This window comes from Pecten maximus, unplaced genomic scaffold (assembly GCF_902652985.1).
Source record: "Pecten maximus unplaced genomic scaffold, xPecMax1.1, whole genome shotgun sequence".
Classification (NCBI taxonomy): domain Eukaryota; kingdom Metazoa; phylum Mollusca; class Bivalvia; order Pectinida; family Pectinidae; genus Pecten; species Pecten maximus.
Genome location: NW_022979252.1, coordinates 6,613 through 26,135, shown reverse-complemented (window position 1 = coordinate 26,135; position 19,523 = coordinate 6,613). Strand labels below are relative to the sequence as shown.

Genomic DNA, 19,523 nt, shown 5'->3' with positions numbered 1-19,523 from the left:
GGAAATAGGTGAAAGAACCAGATTGCTTCTTATGCATATATGTAGCAAGTTTATTTAGTGTTTTAATGAAAAACAATAGATTGTTGCCTTAACCTTGAAGTCTGTATGATGTCTTTTTCCCATGTTGAAAATTATTTTTTTTACAATGAATCTCCCATAATCCTATACTTGCTATATCTATAAACTATTACAGGAGAACCCGGATGGTGAGATGACAACACTGGATTTTATGGACTTTTGGATGAGGTCTATATATGCCCACACATCCCAAAACACATCCAATACCATAGACAACACCCGCCTATCTCCTCCGATCTTTGTTGTAGGCACCCACCGGAACAGCCTGTCCACGGACCCCACCGAGCAGGAACAGATGGTAGGCTCCCTGCTATTATCCCTCCAGTCCTCTATACCCTGTAACCCAAACAATAGTATGAAAATTATGGATGCTACACTGTCACTGCATTCACCCAATAAAATATTCAACTATCAGGAATCACGATACAGCTGATATATCATTTATAGGAGATATAGATATGTATTATCACATTTACCTGTAGTGTTTATGTTATGTATTACATTTTATCATCTTATGATTTAGGTCGAGGAAAAATTTGAAGAAATCAGAAACTTCTGTGTGAATAAGCCATATGCCCAACATATAGTGACACCATTTGTGGCCGTGGAGAACAGTATAGAGAATGACAACCAGGTGAGTGACCCACATAGGGACAGTGCTGTACAGGTGTTGTAACATAAGGAAATACCTGTACCTATCAACCCTCGGCAATATCTTTCTGAGGTTTGGCCCACTGTGGAAGGCATGATTTGTTTCCTGTAAAAAGGAAACTTCTCAGGTCCCTTGTTTCACTCATTTATGAAGTGGCCTTTTGTCTCAATTTGGAAAGAAAATTGGTGATTTGGGAATAAAATTCTCAGGGGTAACCTACAAATTTTTGAACTTTGGCATTATAATGAAATAATTTCAATTAGAAATAGGGCCCAATATTGGCCCCCCCAAAAGCCACCAGGGGAAGTTCTGAATTGATTTTCATTTGGCACTTTTTTGGACTACGTTATGAGTGTAAAACTGGAAAGAAACAAGTTTTCCAATATAATAAATGGAAGGGAATAATAAATTAAAAATTGATGAATAAAACAATGCAAGATGGTGTTATTCAATCATCATTAAATGCCTTTAATCTATCTCATGCCATTGGATCCGTTTCATACTTTAACAGGTGACGGCCCTGAGAGAACACGTAGAGGAGATTGCGGGTAAGGAGCCATATATGGGGGAACAGATGCCAATACACTGGCTCAGGTTTGAGCAGGAACTCGCCAACCTTGTCAATAACGACTTCAACCATGCTTCCTTTGACCAGGTCAGTTTAAACGATAACACTCTACTTGTCTAATTATAACATTAATATAAAGTGGTGCTCTCTCTTGTCTGGGTCAATTATAACATTAATATAAAGTGGTTCTCTCCCTTGTCTTGGTCAATTATAACATTAATATAAAGTGGTGCTCTCCCTTGTTTGGTCAATTATAACATTAATATAAAGTGGTGCTCTCCCTTGTTTGGTCAATTATAACATTAATATAAAGTGGTGCTCTCCCTTGTCTTGGTCAATTATAACATTAATATAAAGTGGTTCTCTCCCTTGTCTTGGTCAATTATAACATTAATATAAAGTGGTTCTCTCTCTTGTCTGGGTCAATTATAACATTAATATAAAGTGGTTCTCTCTCTTGTCTGGGTCAATTATAACATTAATATAAAGTGGTTCTCTCCCTTGTCTGGGTCAATTATAACATTAATATAAAGTGGTTCTCTCTCTTGTCTGGGTCAATTATAACATTAATATAAAGTGGTTCTCTCTCTTGTCTGGGTCAATAATAACATTAATCTAAAGTGGTGCTCTCCCTTGTCTGGGTCAATTATAACATTAATATAAAGTGGTTCTCTCCCTTGTCTTGGTCAATTATAACATTAATATAAAGTGGTTCTCTCCCTTGTCTTGGTCAATTATAACATTAATATAAAGTGGTTCTCTCCCTTGTCTGGGTCAATTATAACATTAATATAAAGTGGTGCTCTCCCTTGTTTGGTCAATTATAACATTAATATAAGGTGGTGCTCTCTCTTGTCTGGGTCAATTATAACATTAATATAAAGTGGTTCTCTCCCTTGTCTTGGTCGATTATAACATTAATATAAAGTGGTGCTCTCCCTTGTTTGGTCAATTATAACATTAATATAAAGTGGTTCTCTCCCTTGTTTGGTCAATTATAACATTAATATAAAGTGGTGCTCTCCCTTGTCTGGGTCAATTATAACATTAATATAAAGTGATTCTCTCCCTTGTCTGGGTCGATTATAACATTAATATAAAGTGGTTATCTCCCTTGTCTTGGTCGATTATAACATTAATATAAAGTGGTGCTCTCCCTTGTTTGGTCGATTATAACATTAATATAAAGTGGTGCTCTCCCTTGTTTGGTCGATTATAACATTAATATAAAGTGGTTATCTCCCTTGTCTTGGTCGATTATAACATTAATATAAAGTGGTGCTCTCTCTTGTCTGGGTCGATTATAACATTAATATAAAGTGGTTCTCTCCCTTGTCTGGGTCGATTATAACATTAATATAAAGTGGTTCTCTCCCTTGTCTGGGTCGATTATAACATTAATATAAAGTGGTTCTCTCCCTTGTCTGGGTCAATTATAACATTAATATAAAGTAGGACTACATTAACACTCTAATAATGGGTATCGTTAGAATTGTGTTATCACATTCATGATTGGTTCATGCTTGTCTCATTTGTGTGTAAAGATTTTCAACATCCAATCAGAATGCCTCTCCATTGATTGTAAAGTGACAGTGACCTGATAATTAAATGGGTATGTAAGATGTTTGATCTTATTATAACAAGTTTTGTTGATAGGTGAAGGAGATAGCTAACAACCTGGGCATCAGTTCAGACAAGGAGGTGAAGATCATGTTGGAGTTCTACCACGACCTTGGTGTGTTAGTGTACTTTGGAGGGTCAGGTACCATGGACAACCTCCTGAGGAACACTGTCATGTTAAACCCACAGTGGTTGGTGGAGAAGTTCACACGTATCCTCGTGGCCAAACAGACAGAGGACAAGGTGTGTACAGACACTGTAAACAGTTTAGTTTTGTCACATTTAAATCCTATCACATTAGCAAAATTTAACAGGTTAGCACAATGATGAATTGGCACACACACATTTTATAGAAAACAATGTAGTTTATGGAAAGTGCAATTAGTGTAATCATTAGTAAGTTTAATGCTTCTAGAACAAAAAACTAGATAAGATTACCACTGGTACTAAGCTCTGTATGTTTACAGTACTCACAGTGTAGTGGCCTGTAGTCTCCCTCATTACTGATGAACTTGTTTACAGCACAGTTAAAATTTTATTTAAAAATGTGTTGATGAGTTATAGTATAATTGTACAACTTTGTTGTTATTTTGTATAAGATATAGATGTGATGTTAGTCTGTGTCGTTTTATTACACTGTCTCCCTTACTTATCCAGTGGGATATGATGAAGGAGAAATGGCGGCTGTTCCAGGAGAAAGGGATCCTTGAAGAGGCTCTCATTGATCATCTATGGATGGATGTCATCGACCAGAAACCTGTCCTTTTAGGACTTATGGAAAAATTTGACCTTGTGTGTCAGAGGTCACTGGATCTCTCCTTATCTCAGGTACATTTGTATATTGTGGAACCATTTTAGGTCACATTGTTACACTTGGATACAAGAGCTTGTCTCATACACGAGGTTAGAGGAACATGTCTCATACACGAGGTTAGAGGAACGTGTCTCATACTCTAGGTTAGATAAACGTGTCTCATACATGAGGTTAGATAAACGTGTCTCATACACGAGGTTAGAGGAACGTTTCTCATACACGAGGTTAGATAAACGTGTCTCATACACGAGGTTAGAGGAACATGTCTCATACACGAGGTTAGATAAACGTGTCTCATACACGAGGTTAGAGGAACGTGTCTCATACACGAGGTTAGAGGAACGTGTCTCATACTCTAGGTTAGATAAATGTGTCTCATACTCTAGGTTAGAATAATGTGTCTCATACTCTAGGTTAGAATAACGTGTCTTAATCTCTATATTAGAAGAACAACTGTAGTCTTGTTTAGGTGTTAGTTATCGATAGACAGGTGTCATCTAGTGTCAAGATTTCTAGGGTTCTACTGAGGATACACATATTGTATGCAGCTATGGAGGGAGTTTGTAAATACATGTTCATACATTTTTAAATGTAATGTATAAATCCTTTGTTTCAGTCCAATGGGGGACAGAAATACCTGTCGTATTACGTTCCCTCACACCTGGCCACATGTGGGGACAACAAACGCCTCTATGCCGCCTATGACTCAGATGTTGTCTTTTATATCAACTTCTGTGGCTTTCTACCAGGTAAGACATCAAATTCTACTGCTTGTACCCAAATAAGGCATCAAATTCTACTGCTTGTACCCAAATAAGGCATCAAATTCTACTACTTGTACCCAAATAAGGCATCAAATTCTACTGCTTGTACCCAAATAAGGGCGAAGACACCCACACTTAATTACTCCTGTGTGGTGGAGACAGAAAATATCAAGTCTGGTTAAGATACTGATTTTGTTTTCAATTGCTTTTTGCCTCAACTGGATACTTGATTATTTGTTCAAACTTCATTTTACATGTCAGGTAAATAATACAGTAGTACCATTTATTTGTTTCTTGATGTGGGTTTGAAATTCTCAAAAGGACTTTTTCTTTGGTACCTCAGATCAAGGGTCTCATATGCTCTAAAGAAAGTCAAAGTACCGTTAGTTGATAGATTAACCCAGTTGATATCTAATGACAGGGTATGAATTAAACACATGTATATTGTGTGAATCACAAATACTTTGTTATGAGTAAAATTTCTTTTTGCGGACACACATTCTGTTTCATAGTTATATTAAATGTACATGTATTCTACTGTGACCTTCCCTTTCAATTTAGATGACCTATTCCATCGGATTTTGACAAGAACTGTCCGTTGGACACTAGGAAAATCTGGAAAGGAACCATATAGTATGTTCCGTCATGTTGCCAGGTTCTACCTTGACCAGGAACATGATTTTGTGCTTCAGATGGCACCTAGGAGGTGTCATCGTATCAAGGTTTGGATTTCACAGATTAAGTCAAATTTCAATATTTTTTTCTTTATCAAATAAAACTTATTGGTTACATCAGACATATAATGGCTGCGCTCTTCTGATTTTTGTCTCAGAGTTAAATTAAATTATTAAGATTTCCAACCTTACTACAGTATAAACAATTCAATATGTTTGGGGCCCTTTTACTGGTTAGCTTAATGTAACGGAAGATTTCTAAGATTCTATCAAAAAATATTGAATTCAAATCATGAAAAACTGGATCCATTCAGATGCAGTTTGATCATTTAAGATCAGAACACAAAAATGTATATGAAGTTCCAGATAAAATGAAACTTTCCAAGGATTTGATTTTAAGTGTTTTCTTTAACAACTCATTAAGCTAATCATGCTTCGAACAATTGGCATCTAGGGTCCAATGTAACATAGGATTCTGAATTCTTTTGTTTGTTATAAACATCAGGTTGTAGTGATGCGTGTTGCCAATGATGAGGATTTCTCATCAGTAGACTTCGACAATAAAGACAATATCCGTGACAGGATTCCAAACCCTGATGTCTGTGCCAAGGTGATTATATCCCTACAAAAACACACATACACACACACACTTTTTGGTTCCAGTTCGGGTTCTTTATTAATCCATTGAAGATATCTTAATCAAAACTTGTAGTATATCTGCATCCGCTAATGCTGATGTGCAGCGCACTGTCATTAGATCATTGTGACTTTCACCTCAAGGTCAAAGGTCAAATAAGTGCAATTTTTTCCAATAATTTCTTGTCTGGGCAATAACATTATTAAAACTATTAAAGATGTTTTGATGAAAATTACTGTATGTGTTTATCACCAGTTGACACTAAATTTGAATATTTAATTTCAAACAGTTCAAAAAATATATTCATCACCCACAGGTGATAAATAAAGGTCAATTGAATGCAAAAAAGTGCAATGCCTAGTTGGGCTTTTGATGCATATAACAGCTGTTAAATGATGTTGAATAGTTAAAATACTGTTGTGTTGTAGCTTCGTAACTTCCTAGAGTCAAGTTTGTTTGAACTGAAGGAGATGTGGATCAAACGTCTGTACTACACGATATGTGTGGCCTGTCCTTGTGGCCGTCCCTGCTACTCGCATGATTCACCTAACTGCCAGGAGCAGCTCTGTATGCACTTTCTCAACCTGGACGAATGTTTGTCCAGTAGGGTAAGCATGTACTAATACTTTCTCAACCTTGACGAATGTCTATCTAGTAGGGTAAGCATGTACTATTACTTTCTCAACCTTGACGAATGTCTGTCCAGTAGGGTAAGCATGTACTGTTACTTTCTCAACCTAGACGAATGTCTATCTAGTAGGGTAAGAATGAACTGTTACTTTCTCAACCTGGACGAATGTCTATCTAGTAGGGTAAGCATGTACTATTACTTTCTCAACCTAGACGAATGTCTATCTAGTAGGGTAAGAATGAACTGTTACTTTCTCGACCTTGACGAATGTCTATCTAGTAGGGTAAGAATGAACTGTTACTTTCTCGACCTTGACGAATGTCTATCTAGTAGGGTAAGCATGAACTGTTACTTTTTCTACCTGGACGAATGTCTGTCCAGTAGGGTAAGCATAAGGACCAGTGCTTTCTCGACCTTGACGAATGGCTGTCCAGTAGGGTAAGCACGAGGACAGGTACTTTTTCTACCTTGATGAATGTCTGTCTGGTAGGGTAGGCATGTACCAGTACTTTCTCGACCTTGACGATTGTCTGTCCGGTATGGTAGACATGTACCAGTACTTTCTCGACCTTGACGATTGTCTGTCTGGTGGGGTAAACACAGGGACCGGTACTTTCTTTAACCTTGACGAATGTCTGTCCAGAAGGGTAAGTTATGTGCTCTGCATCTACTTTTTAAACCTTGATAAATGTCAGTAGTATAAATATTCTCAACCTGGAGGATATCTATTTAGTAGGATAAATATGCACTTTCTTGGGTATTTAGTGTAGAACGTTTAATTGATTCCAGTGCTTCATGTTTTAATGCAGAATACAGATAAAGATATTGATCTATTTGTATCAGTTTGATAGAGTGTACATTAATGTTTTGCTATAATTTGTCCTTTTCACTGACAGGTTGTTTGCTGTGAACATAGAAGAGTGAAAACTAATTTGTTCCGTAAATGGTTTCCGGAGCCATTTAATACTGGTAAGTTTTGTGGTTAGGGCTGTCATTTACTGGCTGCACAACAGAAGTTGAAATAGTTGATGTTGGGAAGTTCCCAGAGATGTCCTTGGTTTACCCTTGATCAGGTGGTCAGAACATATGCTAGTTGACAAGCATCTGACTTCAGGCTCCTCCCCCGAACTTTCATTGGCTAAAGAATTCAAGCTCCAGCTATCACTTATGAATGTGTTTAAGTTGACGGATGACGCCCTGAGTCTTGACCATAGACTTCTGAATATTGTTAATTATTCCAATCATTTTAGTTTGACTCTGACTGATCTTTCATGATTTTCTGTCATCGATTATGGTTTGACTATAACATGAAAATTTTTAGGAGTTACAGAGGCACATTGGTCTAGTGGAAGGATGTAGGGCTACAAGGGGTGGTTAGTTCGAGACCTGGCATGAGCGCTGTGTTTTATCCTTGAACAGGATACTTTATGCCTGAGTATGTGGTAGGGCAGTGCAAGAAATGTATTGTGTAAGCTGTTAGCGCCAAAATGGCAGCTCCGGCTGTATTCTCCCCAGGGAGTTGAGAAAGACATCGGCTGGTTAGTTGATAAAGGCCCAATAACCACGGATAATAATTTGTGAACTGCTTTTAGATGGCTATGCTGCTGTGATACAGTGGTATACAAAACTTCAAATTAATATTATTATTGACATCTACAGCTTGAAAAGTGGATGAATGAACAAAATTACAGATATATCCACATCATAATACATTAAAGCTCTATTTAAAAATGGCTAGATGATTTAAAACATAACCAACACATTTTCCCAAATTTTGGTGAATGTTTTTATAGATTCTTTCTGTACATGTTTGATCAATAATCAGTAATTGATCCATGATTGTTAAAGCGGTTCCTAATAACTATTTCTAAATAAGTTCTGAAGTAACATTTGAAAACAAGATATAATTTCATATGATGGTGTATTTTTGTTACTGATAGTGATACGGTTTGTGGTTACAGAGTTCAGTGGCCAAATCTTACCCAGCATAGATATGCAGGAAACACATGGAAACATTGAGAAGCATAATCCTAGCCTACCAATGTGGGTTAAAAGTGCTGCCAAACTGCTGAATGGGGGAGAGGAGAACCAGGACTGGCTAGCTTTGGCAAACCTCATGGGTATGTAACTCAAGTATAAACCCAGGTAGTTCTGTACGATAGTGATGGCTATGCTTCACAACACTGTACCTGTTGTCTACATCTATAAATATGATGATCTCTTGAAACGAACAATAAACCATTCAAAATCATGGTAAATATTGGTGCACTCCCTCTAAAGCAAAAGCATTACAGTGAGGAAGTGGTCCTCACTCGACTTCACACTGGACACACAAATCTTACTCATTCATACCTTGTAAAACCCAAGGAGACCCATCTGTATGCTATGCATGTGACTCCGAATTCACCTTTGCACATTTTAAGATTGAATGCTCAGATTTCAAACCTATTCATGACAAATAGTTCCAAGTTACAAATATGAGAACTTTGTTCTCATCTGTGAAAGAGATAAATATTTTAACGAAAGTATAACTGTGTATTTTATTTTTTCACATACCATAATCATCATTTGACAACTTCCAATTAACCATCTGTTAATTTGTTTTGATATCTTTTCTGTATTATTTTAACCACTCTTTTTACAGTGAGGCCATGATCATATGAATTTTACTCCAACTGGTGTAAAATTCCATACACCCAACTGTTTTCAGATTTCATATACCCCAGCTCAATATTGTTTGGCCAAAATGACCATAGCTGTTGATGGGCCCTCAAACATAATCAATCAATCAAGTTGTAAATTCAGAGCGCAATATTTAATTTCAGTCAAAATAACTCCAGTACATGAAAAATATAACACCATTTACTGAGTGTATACTAAAGGTGTTTTTACTCCAGGTTACAAAGAAGCCAAGATAGAAAAAATCACTGATGACCTGAACCCAGGCTTGGCCCTGCTAGCGGACTGGATACTGACTAGTGGTAACACTGCCCTGTCCGTGGACATGCTGGTCGGCTACCTGGAGAAAATGGACAGGGACGATATCGTGGAGGTTATACAACAGGCCAAAGGTATGTTCCAGCAGGGTGAGGGTATGTGTTACAGGGAGGTTTTAGTGTGTAACAGGATGAAGGAAAATGTGTAATGGCAGGGCAAAGATTTGTGTTACAGCAGAATTAAAGTATGGGTACTTGTGTTACAGCAGTGTTGGAGTATGGGTACTTGTGTTACAGCAGAGTTAAAGTATGGGTACTTCTGTTACAGCAGTGTTAGAGTATGGGTACTTGTGATACAGCAGGTTGATTGAGGGAAAATGTTTCATTGCAGTGTGAGGGTTTTTTCAATGACAGTTGAGCATTGACACAAATTTTCAGAAAAGTGTTGAACTTTTGTCATAGTTAGAAATTTGTATATTATTATCATAGTACATGACTGATGTGTGGCATTTGACCATACAGCAATTATGTCAACAAAGTAGTAAAACCACCTTCACTCATATCTATCTAGTATGTCTTAGATATGTCTTGGAAAGACTTGAAAATAAAGACCTGTCTCCAAAGTAAGGAGACAAGCGCCTTATGTGTATTGTATAGACCACAGGGGTCCCTTCCGTCCTTATCAAGGGGAGTGCTAACCTTCTCTCCTTTCTTACAACACAGCTCTATAAGGGTGTCAGCATGCATATATACCCTGGATATATCTTTGACATTATTGTAATGGTTTGTATGTATTTACATATTTGTATATTTTGTCTCAGATAAAATTCAGCATTAATAATGAGCAAGTATTAATTAATGCCGGGAGGTAAACATAATTGAATTGTGTATTTTAGTAAAACAGTTTTTATTCTAATCATCATGATATTTATAATTTTACTACTATTTTGGGAAAAAATTGTGAATTGAGATATAAGAGTTATCTCCCTTGATCTGTCTGAACTCTGAACTGATTATATATAATCAATATGGCATAATAATTCCCCAATCAATGAAATGTTTTAGACTGAGATAATAATTTTGGAAACATCTTATAGCCTGGCATAATTTTATTGGTTCAAATGGAATTGCTAACTTTGCCAAATATTTTATTTATGGTGTTTCAAGCTTGATTTAATGATTATAACTTCATGAAATACATTGGTGCCATAGTAATTATAACAGGTTTCTGTTGTGTCATTGTTTACCTGTGTCCTAACTCTTAGTTTAAACAATATTTTTATTCAATATTTACATGTCATATATATGATACATAATAATAAAAGGATTCAGAAAAAAGTATGAAAATACTTATTTAAATCTGTCTCCTTAAATAGATTGGCGGGTGACAACACTGTATAGCCATTTATTAGTCAAATAGTATAACTTAAAAAAAACTATTGAAGAGAGAGAGAGAGAGAGAGAGAGAAAGACTATAGGTACTGCATAAGCATAATGACAATAAAACATAGTAATATAATGTAAATATACAGCACTAGTGACCTCTTGGGACTCGTAAAATGGCACTATTAATTTAAAAAACGTTTGGTTTTTGACACAAACGTAAGTTTGAGTCTATGTCAGCGCTTTTGAGGTGTAGCTGACAAAATCTACGATGCCCTCTGGCGGATACTGCCTTGGCCAATCTAACCGTTGCTTTACAGTAACTCCGTAATGCTATGCAGTAAATATTTGTAAATATCGTAAATATTCACGATAAAAAATGACATATAGTAAAGTTCAGCTATAAAAAAATTACCTTTTGTTTTGTTGACACAAACGTAGACACAAACGTAAGTTTGAGTCTATGTCAGCGCTTTTGAGGGCTCTGGCGGATACTGCTGTTGGCCAATCTAAACGTTGCTTTACAGTAACTCCGTAATGTTATGCAGTAAATATTTGTTTAACTTCACGATAAAAAATGACATACAGTGAAGTTCAGCTATTAAAAAAAATCACCTTTTGTTTTGTTGTATTTTAAAAGCTGACAGGACGATGTGTTTTTTTTTGGCATTTTCGTTCGCTCTGACACAACTTCCACTGCCACTTCACAATCATATTCTATCGCAAAAAAAATAGTCCCGTGACTTACGGAGTCAAATGCAACACTGCAGTTTCGTTAGATATATGACAAAACAACAGAACTTCACAAATAGATAGTTTTCAAAGTATTTAATTTAAGTATGTTCTGTCGATGATACGTAAGAATATTTTTCCGCGTTGAACGCATTAGATTTCACGCGGAATGATACAATCGACTTTTCGCTGGCGCCATATTGCTGCTTACCTGTGACCCGGAAGAAAAATCTACTAACATCACGATGAATTTTCATCATCGACATCTATGTGTTTTTTTTCTTTGGTGGCATGTTACTGAATGGGTTATAATATTGATAAAGTTTCGTCGGAATATCGTTGTTATTTTGTACATTGAAAAATCACTCATCCAGCATCCGATTTTGTCCGCCATCTTTCAGTAATGTAAACAATAATAAAAGAAAGAGTAGGTGATCAAACCCAACTTTGAATGTCATTTTCTCACTGAAATATTAACTTGCATGTGATTGATGTAGTCTGCAGATGGTTAGATTATATAGATGTTTTTTTACGAAAGAAAAAAAGTTGTCTATTCATCATGACAATATCACAACAACGGCAGTCGAGTACCATACGCATGTTTGCAAATAAAAAGTTAAATAAATTCTCACTGAATAGGGTTTCGAAATGTCAAATGGACTTGTGAATATTAATATTGACTTCGGATCTATTGATTATATCCTACGTAATGCACATGAAGTTTTTCGTTTACAGAACGCGTACCGCATTAACGTGGCTGTCTGCATGCAGATGTAGACGTCACTGAAAATTTCATCTCTAATTATAGCGACTGATTCTTTTTTTCTAATATTCGTGATGGTTTAAAAAAAAATAGAAAATGATCTATCATTATCATTTGAAATATTACATAACAGTCGAAGCATATTATAAAAAAGAAAGGGGTCTACGATGTACATCTACATAGACCTTTATTATGTTTGGTGGAGTTTTGAACGCTTCAGGGACGGTTAAAGGGCAGTAACTCTTTAGAAAACACCATTTTTCATGGAAATGTACTGATTGCTAAATTTAACCAGAGATATTTAAAGGCAGTGGAAATGTTATATTCCTACATCTGCGGTTTTTTCTGTCTTAAATCATTTCAGCTTCTGAATTAAATTAACCTTTAAACTAATGCACAGTAAAGTATTGATAAATCAATGCAAATAATTTATTATCACTTAGATTTATTATTATTATTTAATCTTTTTTTCTTTACAACACTAGTACATATTATTTGAGAAGAACAGCAAAAATTACTAAGTTCATTATTCTTCTAAACAACAAAAATTTGTAAAACTTTTTTGTGTTGTGCATATATCCTATTGTGAAATAACTTGGCATGACTAAAGATAATAGTATTGTCTTGATGACTGTTACATACTATATCATAGGTTGAGTTAAATAATTATTTTCTTCTTGTCAATTATGGTAAATGGTGAAAACACATTTTTTTCATTTAAATTGTTAAGTCGGTTTAATGTTCAAATTCAGATTAATTTAATTAAAGCAACTATTAATAATGTATATATGTGTTAACTTTTCTGACAAAGTCTTCAAGTAACCTGATTATATTTGACAGAGAATCAAAATAAGTAATTTTGTTGTTAAGAATAGTGGGCTTAGCCATTTACAACTGTTTAGATTCTACTTAATAAGGTTTGATTTTTAACATTTTGGCAAATTTATCTTATCAATATCCAATTTAGTTTTAAAGATAAGCAGTACTTCCATTTTTATGAAAATAAAAATTACTTCAGTGTTCTAATAATTTAAACACATGAACAATTGAAAGAAATGCATTTGTATGAAAAGCATTCATAATGGACTTTGAAGAATGCTACTACATGTACAGTTCATCCAGTTTGGGCATTCGAACTACATTTTCATCTGACAGATGCTGCAGATTAAAAAAAAACCTCTGATTTTGAAATCGATGATATCAATACATATAGCTACATTCACATCTCACTAACATTAATTAACATGATATATACCATACATACATATATATATGTATCATGCAGTTACAGTTATGTATATGGTACATATACTATTGCGGAGAATATTTGATGCAATGTACATAAGTGAAAAACAAAATTCCACTTCAAATTGATTTGAACTGTACATGTGAATGAATGTGTTTTTGTTGTATAGATGATTTGTAGCTACACAGTATGGAGTGTAAACATATAACGTAGAGTGCTATATGAAAATCATGTTCACTCTTAAGAAACTGTCTCAAGTCTGAGCTGATATGAGCATGTAATTCTAAGTTTTGAATATAGTGCTTAGTTTAATGTGCCCGTCGTGATGGTATACCCTGCCCTGTCTACATCCGCATTCTACGCTTCCAGAGTCTGTTTATCAGACCCAGGTGTTTTTAACCCACCATCATCAGATGGTGGGCTATTCAAATCGCCCTGCGTCAGTGGTCCGTCCGTCCCTCCATCCGTAAACAATTCTTGTTATCGCTATTTCTCAAAGTACTGAAGGGATCTTCTAAAATTTCATAGGTTTCTCTTGGTTTCTAGTTATGCATATTGCATTTTGAGACCAATCGGAAAACAATATGGCCGACAGGCAGCCATCTTAGGTTTTGACAATTGAAGTTTGTTATTGCTATTTCTCAGAAAGCACTGAATTGATCTTTCTCAAATTTTATATGTAGGTTCCTCTTGGTGCTAACATTAGTTATGCATATTGCATTTTGAGACCAATCGGAAAACAATAAGGCCGATAGGCAGCCATCTTTGATTTTGTCAATTGAAGTTTGTTATCACTATTTCTCAGAAAGTGTTGACGGGATCTTTTTCAAATTTCATAAGTAGGTTCCCCTCGGTGCCTAGTTATGCATATTGCGTTTTGAGACTAATCGGAAAACAACATGGCCGACAGGCAGCCATCTTGGATTTGGACAATTGAAGTTTGTTATCGCAATTTCTCAAAAAGTGCTGAAGGGATCTTTCTAAAATTTGATATGTAGGTTTCCCTTGGTGGGTGGTTATGCATAATGCATTTTGAGACCAATCGGGAAACAATATGGCCGACAGGCAGCCATCTTAGGTTTTGACAATTGAAGTTTGTTATTGCTATTTCTCAGAAAGCACTGAATTGATCTTTCTCAAATTTCATATGTAGGTTCCTCTTGGTGCTTACATTAATTATGCATATTGCATTTTGAGACCAATCGGAAAACAATATGGCCGACAGGCAGCCATCTTGGATTTGGACAATTGAAGTTTGTTATCACTATTTCTCAGAAAGTGCTGAAGGGATCTTTCTCAAATTTTATATGTAGGTTCCCCTCGGTGCCTAGTTATGTATATTGCATTTTGAGACTAATCGGAAAACAACATGGCCGACAGGCAGCCATATTGTATTTTGACAATTGAAGTTTGTTATCGCTATTTTACAGAAGACACTGAAGGGATAGAACAATCTGCCACAAAATATCATTCAAAACCTTGACATAACATCATTCAAACCAGGGCTCGCACACACGATAAAATCCTAAAACAATCACACAAATGTTTTTAACCTGAGCTCTCTCTTATCTAAAAGCTGGTAGCTAGATGGGGCGCTACATCAAATGTATAAATATTTTTTCAAATGCTAATGATAATGATAATTTGTGAAGCGCTTATAGGCATGGGATCCTCAAAAGTTTGAAAAGAAAGGCCTCATTAATTTTACAGGTAATCTAGGACCTTCATATTACATCTACAACTACGTATACATTAACCCATTGAAGATGTCAAATAAGATTACCCGAGTACCTATTCTGAAAATTAGCTGCCAAGACGCACTTGCAATCAAAAGTAGATATGAATTTCTTTTCTTGCCAATATTTTGTCCTAGTCCTAATCAGGTATTGGTGATGTTCCATACAAAGTTGACCATGTCCCCACTAAACAAAAGCAGTTAAAATAATTTGTTTTCGTTTGTGTCTTCAGTACTTTCAGTACTTTGATTAAAATATAAAGTTGGATGCAATGGAAAATATTTTCATTCTCTGTAATCGATAGATTTGGATCTCCGTATAGGAGCATATCAAAAGTGTAGTCTATTGGTAGATCTACAAAACATTTGTTTCTTACAATGGTATAGTTTGGACAAGACAATAGAAAGTGTTCAGTGGTTTCATACGCTTGTCTACATGAACATACAGGGCTGTCGATAAGATTACGACTAAATAGATGGGCATTTAGAGAGCTGCAATTCATCCTCAATCTAGCATGATGAACCTGATCAGAACGTTTCCCATAACTATAATAAGGAGGGACTGTCGGTGAGTGTCTGTGTAGGTCCTAACTCTTGTATCTCCATGTTGAGTTATTGTTTACCTGTGTCCTAAATCTTGTATCTCCATATTATGTCATTGTTTACCTGTGTCCTAAATCTTGTATCTCCATATTGTGTCATTGTTTACCTGTGTCCTAACTCTTGTATCTCCATGTTGTGCCATTGTTCACCTGTGTCCTAACTCTTATATCTCCATGTTGTGCCATTGTTTACCTGTGTCCTAACTTTTGTACCTCTGTGTTGTGTCATTGTTTACCTGTGTCCTAACTGTTGTATCTCCATGTTGTGCCATTGTTTACCGGGTCCTAACTGTTGTATCTCCATGTTGTGCCATTGTTTACCTGTGTCCTAACTCTTGTATCTCCATGTTGTGCCATTGTTTACCTGTGTCCTAACTCTTGTATCTCCATGTTGTGTCATTGTTTACCTGTGTCCTAACTTCCGTATCTCCATTTTACCTTTGTCGTACTTTTGGTGTACATGTGTTCTTCCTTCATCCAGAATCGACTCAGGACCCACCCCAAGTGTTCATCAGCTACCAGTGGGACTGCCAAGATGAGGTGAAGGCCCTACGAGATCGACTGGAGAAGGTCGGACTGTCCTGTTGGATGGACATTGGTCAGATGGGAGGAGGTGACCAGCTCAATATCAAGATAGATGACGGTATCAGAAACTCAAAGGTAAATCAGCCTCCTTACAGCTGTATCAAATGTACTGTATAGATCTAGTGTAGACAACAGGGTCTTGGTACAAACTTTCAACCAGTAGTCATATAACACATACTGTTGGTTGGGAATTCACACCAAGTCCAGGTGGTATAGACTGTTGGTTTCTTGAATACATTTGATTTGAAGATTGAACATAAGTTTGTCCTGACTGTTGATACTTAAATCTTAGAATTGCTTGCTTGTATTAGACCACTTCATGGTTTTGACACAAAGAATACAGGTACACTGTAGGGTTTTGATATATAAAATGTGAATATTTACTCCTTAATTAGTTAGCATATTATTGGTCTTATGTGAAAGATTGAGATACTACTGTATACATGTATATGTGATAAAACAACTATTGCTCACCAGGTGGTGCTGTCCTGTGTGTCCCCGAAGTACGTAGTATCCCACCACTGTAACCGGGAACTCAGTCTAGCTGACCTACTGGCCAAGCCCATCATCCCTGTCATGTTTGAAACGGTACCCTGGCCACCTCCAGGGGGAATGTCTCTCATCTTCTCACAGCTTGTCTATATAGACATGAAAGGTACATTACATCCCTACGGTGACTCAATCATTGATATGTTTATTGAATCATTATATGGTTTACACTTACCTGTTAAAAGATTTATATGTGTATAGCTTTTACCTAAATAAATATGAAAACAAGTTTTTTTTACAGCAATCTTCCAAGATGTAGGGACATTGCTCCTTTATGCCATTACTTAACATGTATTTTATGTAGGACTGATTTGCTTATCCATAATACTCAATTCTGAAATAAATTATCTGTGCTAGTGTTATTTGCCCATTGTTTATCTAACCTGATTCAGATTTACCTACAAAAAGACTATTGTAGTTAACTACCTGTTATTTCACCAACGACCTGTCTCCATTACAGGTGTAGGAGGACATGGAGGGACCGGTATACATGGAGATCTCAATGATAAATACAAGGAGATTATTCAACGAGTCATGAATTATGCCACCCCAGACCTCACCAAATACTTTGACACGGACACGCTTATAAGCAGTAAAGAAAGTAACCTACATCACGAATCGTCCAGTCTGTCCAGTATGGAAAGCATTGACAACTCCCTTAACAACAATCTGGAACATGCCAGCCTCCGTCACCCTTACCCTATCCCAGTAAACATGGCAATCCAGCCAGACTATCCCACCCCACAGCAGGTCACAGTAACCAAGTGTGGAGTTTGTACTATTTTATGATGTCACTGGGAGATAACCGCATTATGTATATATCGCTCATCACTTGACGCAAAAGACATTAATGGAGGACCTATTTATTATTACAGTATATCCATCATCACTTCACACAAAATACGTTAATGTTGGACCTAGTTATTATTATATCCATCAACACTTCACACAAAATACGTTAATGAAGGACCATGATGAGAGGAATGAAGTCTTTATCCTGAGACTTGGTCCACTGTTATCTGATGTACCAGTGTTTAAGTGTCGCTGGACTACCTGTAAACAAACTGTATTTTTTATATTATTTATTATGAGGTACCAGGATCTCATTAATATTAGGACAGCTGTTTAAGTGCTACACTGGAATGTTTTTGTTCGGAGTAATCTACAGAATATGGTCAGTCTAAAGATGCTATATGTACCAGCATATCATACCTTAGTTGGTTTGGTCTTATATGCATCCTGTATTATATATGTGTTGGACCTCGTCCTGGTTTCAGAAGGAACCATGACAAAGTATTTAATATGAAGGCAGTTGTGGGATTGCACTACGCACCAAAATACTGTGTGAATGGATTAATCTGGATACGCGGTTACCACAATCATAAAAGGGGTTAATGTCAATGTCTGTTAATATTAGTTAACAATTAAGTATGATTTGTTGATCAATGGTATGGAATAAAAATCATATAGGAATGCTGGTTTACAGATGGACAGACGAACTTAGCATCATAACATTATCAGTGTTAACAGTGATTAATTTATCATTGATTTCAAAGTTATATAATTAATTTTTCTTTGTTTTCATGGTAAATACTCAAATGTGATTGGTCGAAAAATTCTTTTCATTCTGGTCGAAAAATTCTTTTCATTCTTCTATGAAAGAAATTCCGAGAATGGCGCGAAAAATATGACGTCACAATACGACAATTGACGTTGCGTATTGATTTGAGAAAAAGAATCCCATTTAAAACCAGTAAAATTGTACATAAAACATGTTTTAAATTAGAAAATCATTTTCAAAAATTAATTATAAGCGTTGATGTCAATTATTTTATATATCCGGTACGCGGATTCATACAGTTTGCTAACAAAATTTGTTTCATACCCCGATGAAACTAAAAAAAAATGACATCAATGCTTAAGTATATCAGAACACAGCTTTATCTGTTTTGTTAATTGAGCTTGTCTCACATATACATGTAGAGTGATTGGCGTGTATACAGTATATAGACACCAATCACTCTACATATCACTTAATGTACTTTGTATGTGTTGGTTTGAACGATACCAACAAATTAGCTGAGCATTTCATATTCTGTCTCAAACAGACAGGGAGTGATCATAATGTAGTCCTTTCTGATGGTACTTGTACATGTATCAGTACAAGATTTGTGATTGAAGACCATCAACATGTAACGGTAGTCATTCTTAAATTCATAACTATAAGGTATTGCAACTGAGTGACAGTTGTACAAGCGTTTTTATTGTCTTATTCTTATTTATAGTCTCCACATATGTTTTGTGTAATGTTGTGCAATCCTACAACTGTATATGTGTATGAAGTACAAATGTAAAAATGGAGAGATGAATTCCATCTTACTAGCTTAGGCCAGTGAAAATTTTCTTTTTAGCTGAGTGGTAGGATATCCGCTCGGAGAGCAAGAGTTTGCTAGATCGAGCCTTAACACAGCAGGATACTTTTCATTGCTTTTTTCCTTTTACACAATTTTGAATCTCATTCACCAGGTGTAATGCCAATCATTCTACTGTCATT

At 35.9% G+C, this 19,523-nt stretch overlaps 1 protein-coding gene and 1 non-coding gene across 2 annotated transcripts; one reads left to right on the top strand and one right to left on the bottom strand.

Annotated features, from left to right (window-relative positions):
- Positions 1-197: 197 nt before the first annotated feature.
- On the top strand, positions 198-18,592 carry LOC117318394. Its single transcript, XM_033873379.1, has 15 exons — positions 198-376; positions 602-712; positions 1,242-1,385; positions 2,955-3,161; positions 3,576-3,746; positions 4,349-4,481; positions 5,058-5,218; positions 5,676-5,780; positions 6,236-6,415; positions 7,335-7,407; positions 8,400-8,558; positions 9,336-9,509; positions 16,317-16,495; positions 16,898-17,075; positions 17,430-18,592. Exons 1-15 carry the CDS (start codon positions 212-214, stop codon positions 17,756-17,758), a joined length of 2,469 nt encoding a protein of 822 aa, XP_033729270.1. The 5' UTR covers positions 198-211; the 3' UTR covers positions 17,759-18,592.
- LOC117318395 lies at positions 9,974-10,095 on the bottom strand. The gene has a single exon (XR_004530357.1). It is a non-coding gene; the product is annotated as a U6atac minor spliceosomal RNA (small nuclear RNA).
- Positions 18,593-19,523: the final 931 nt, after the last annotated feature.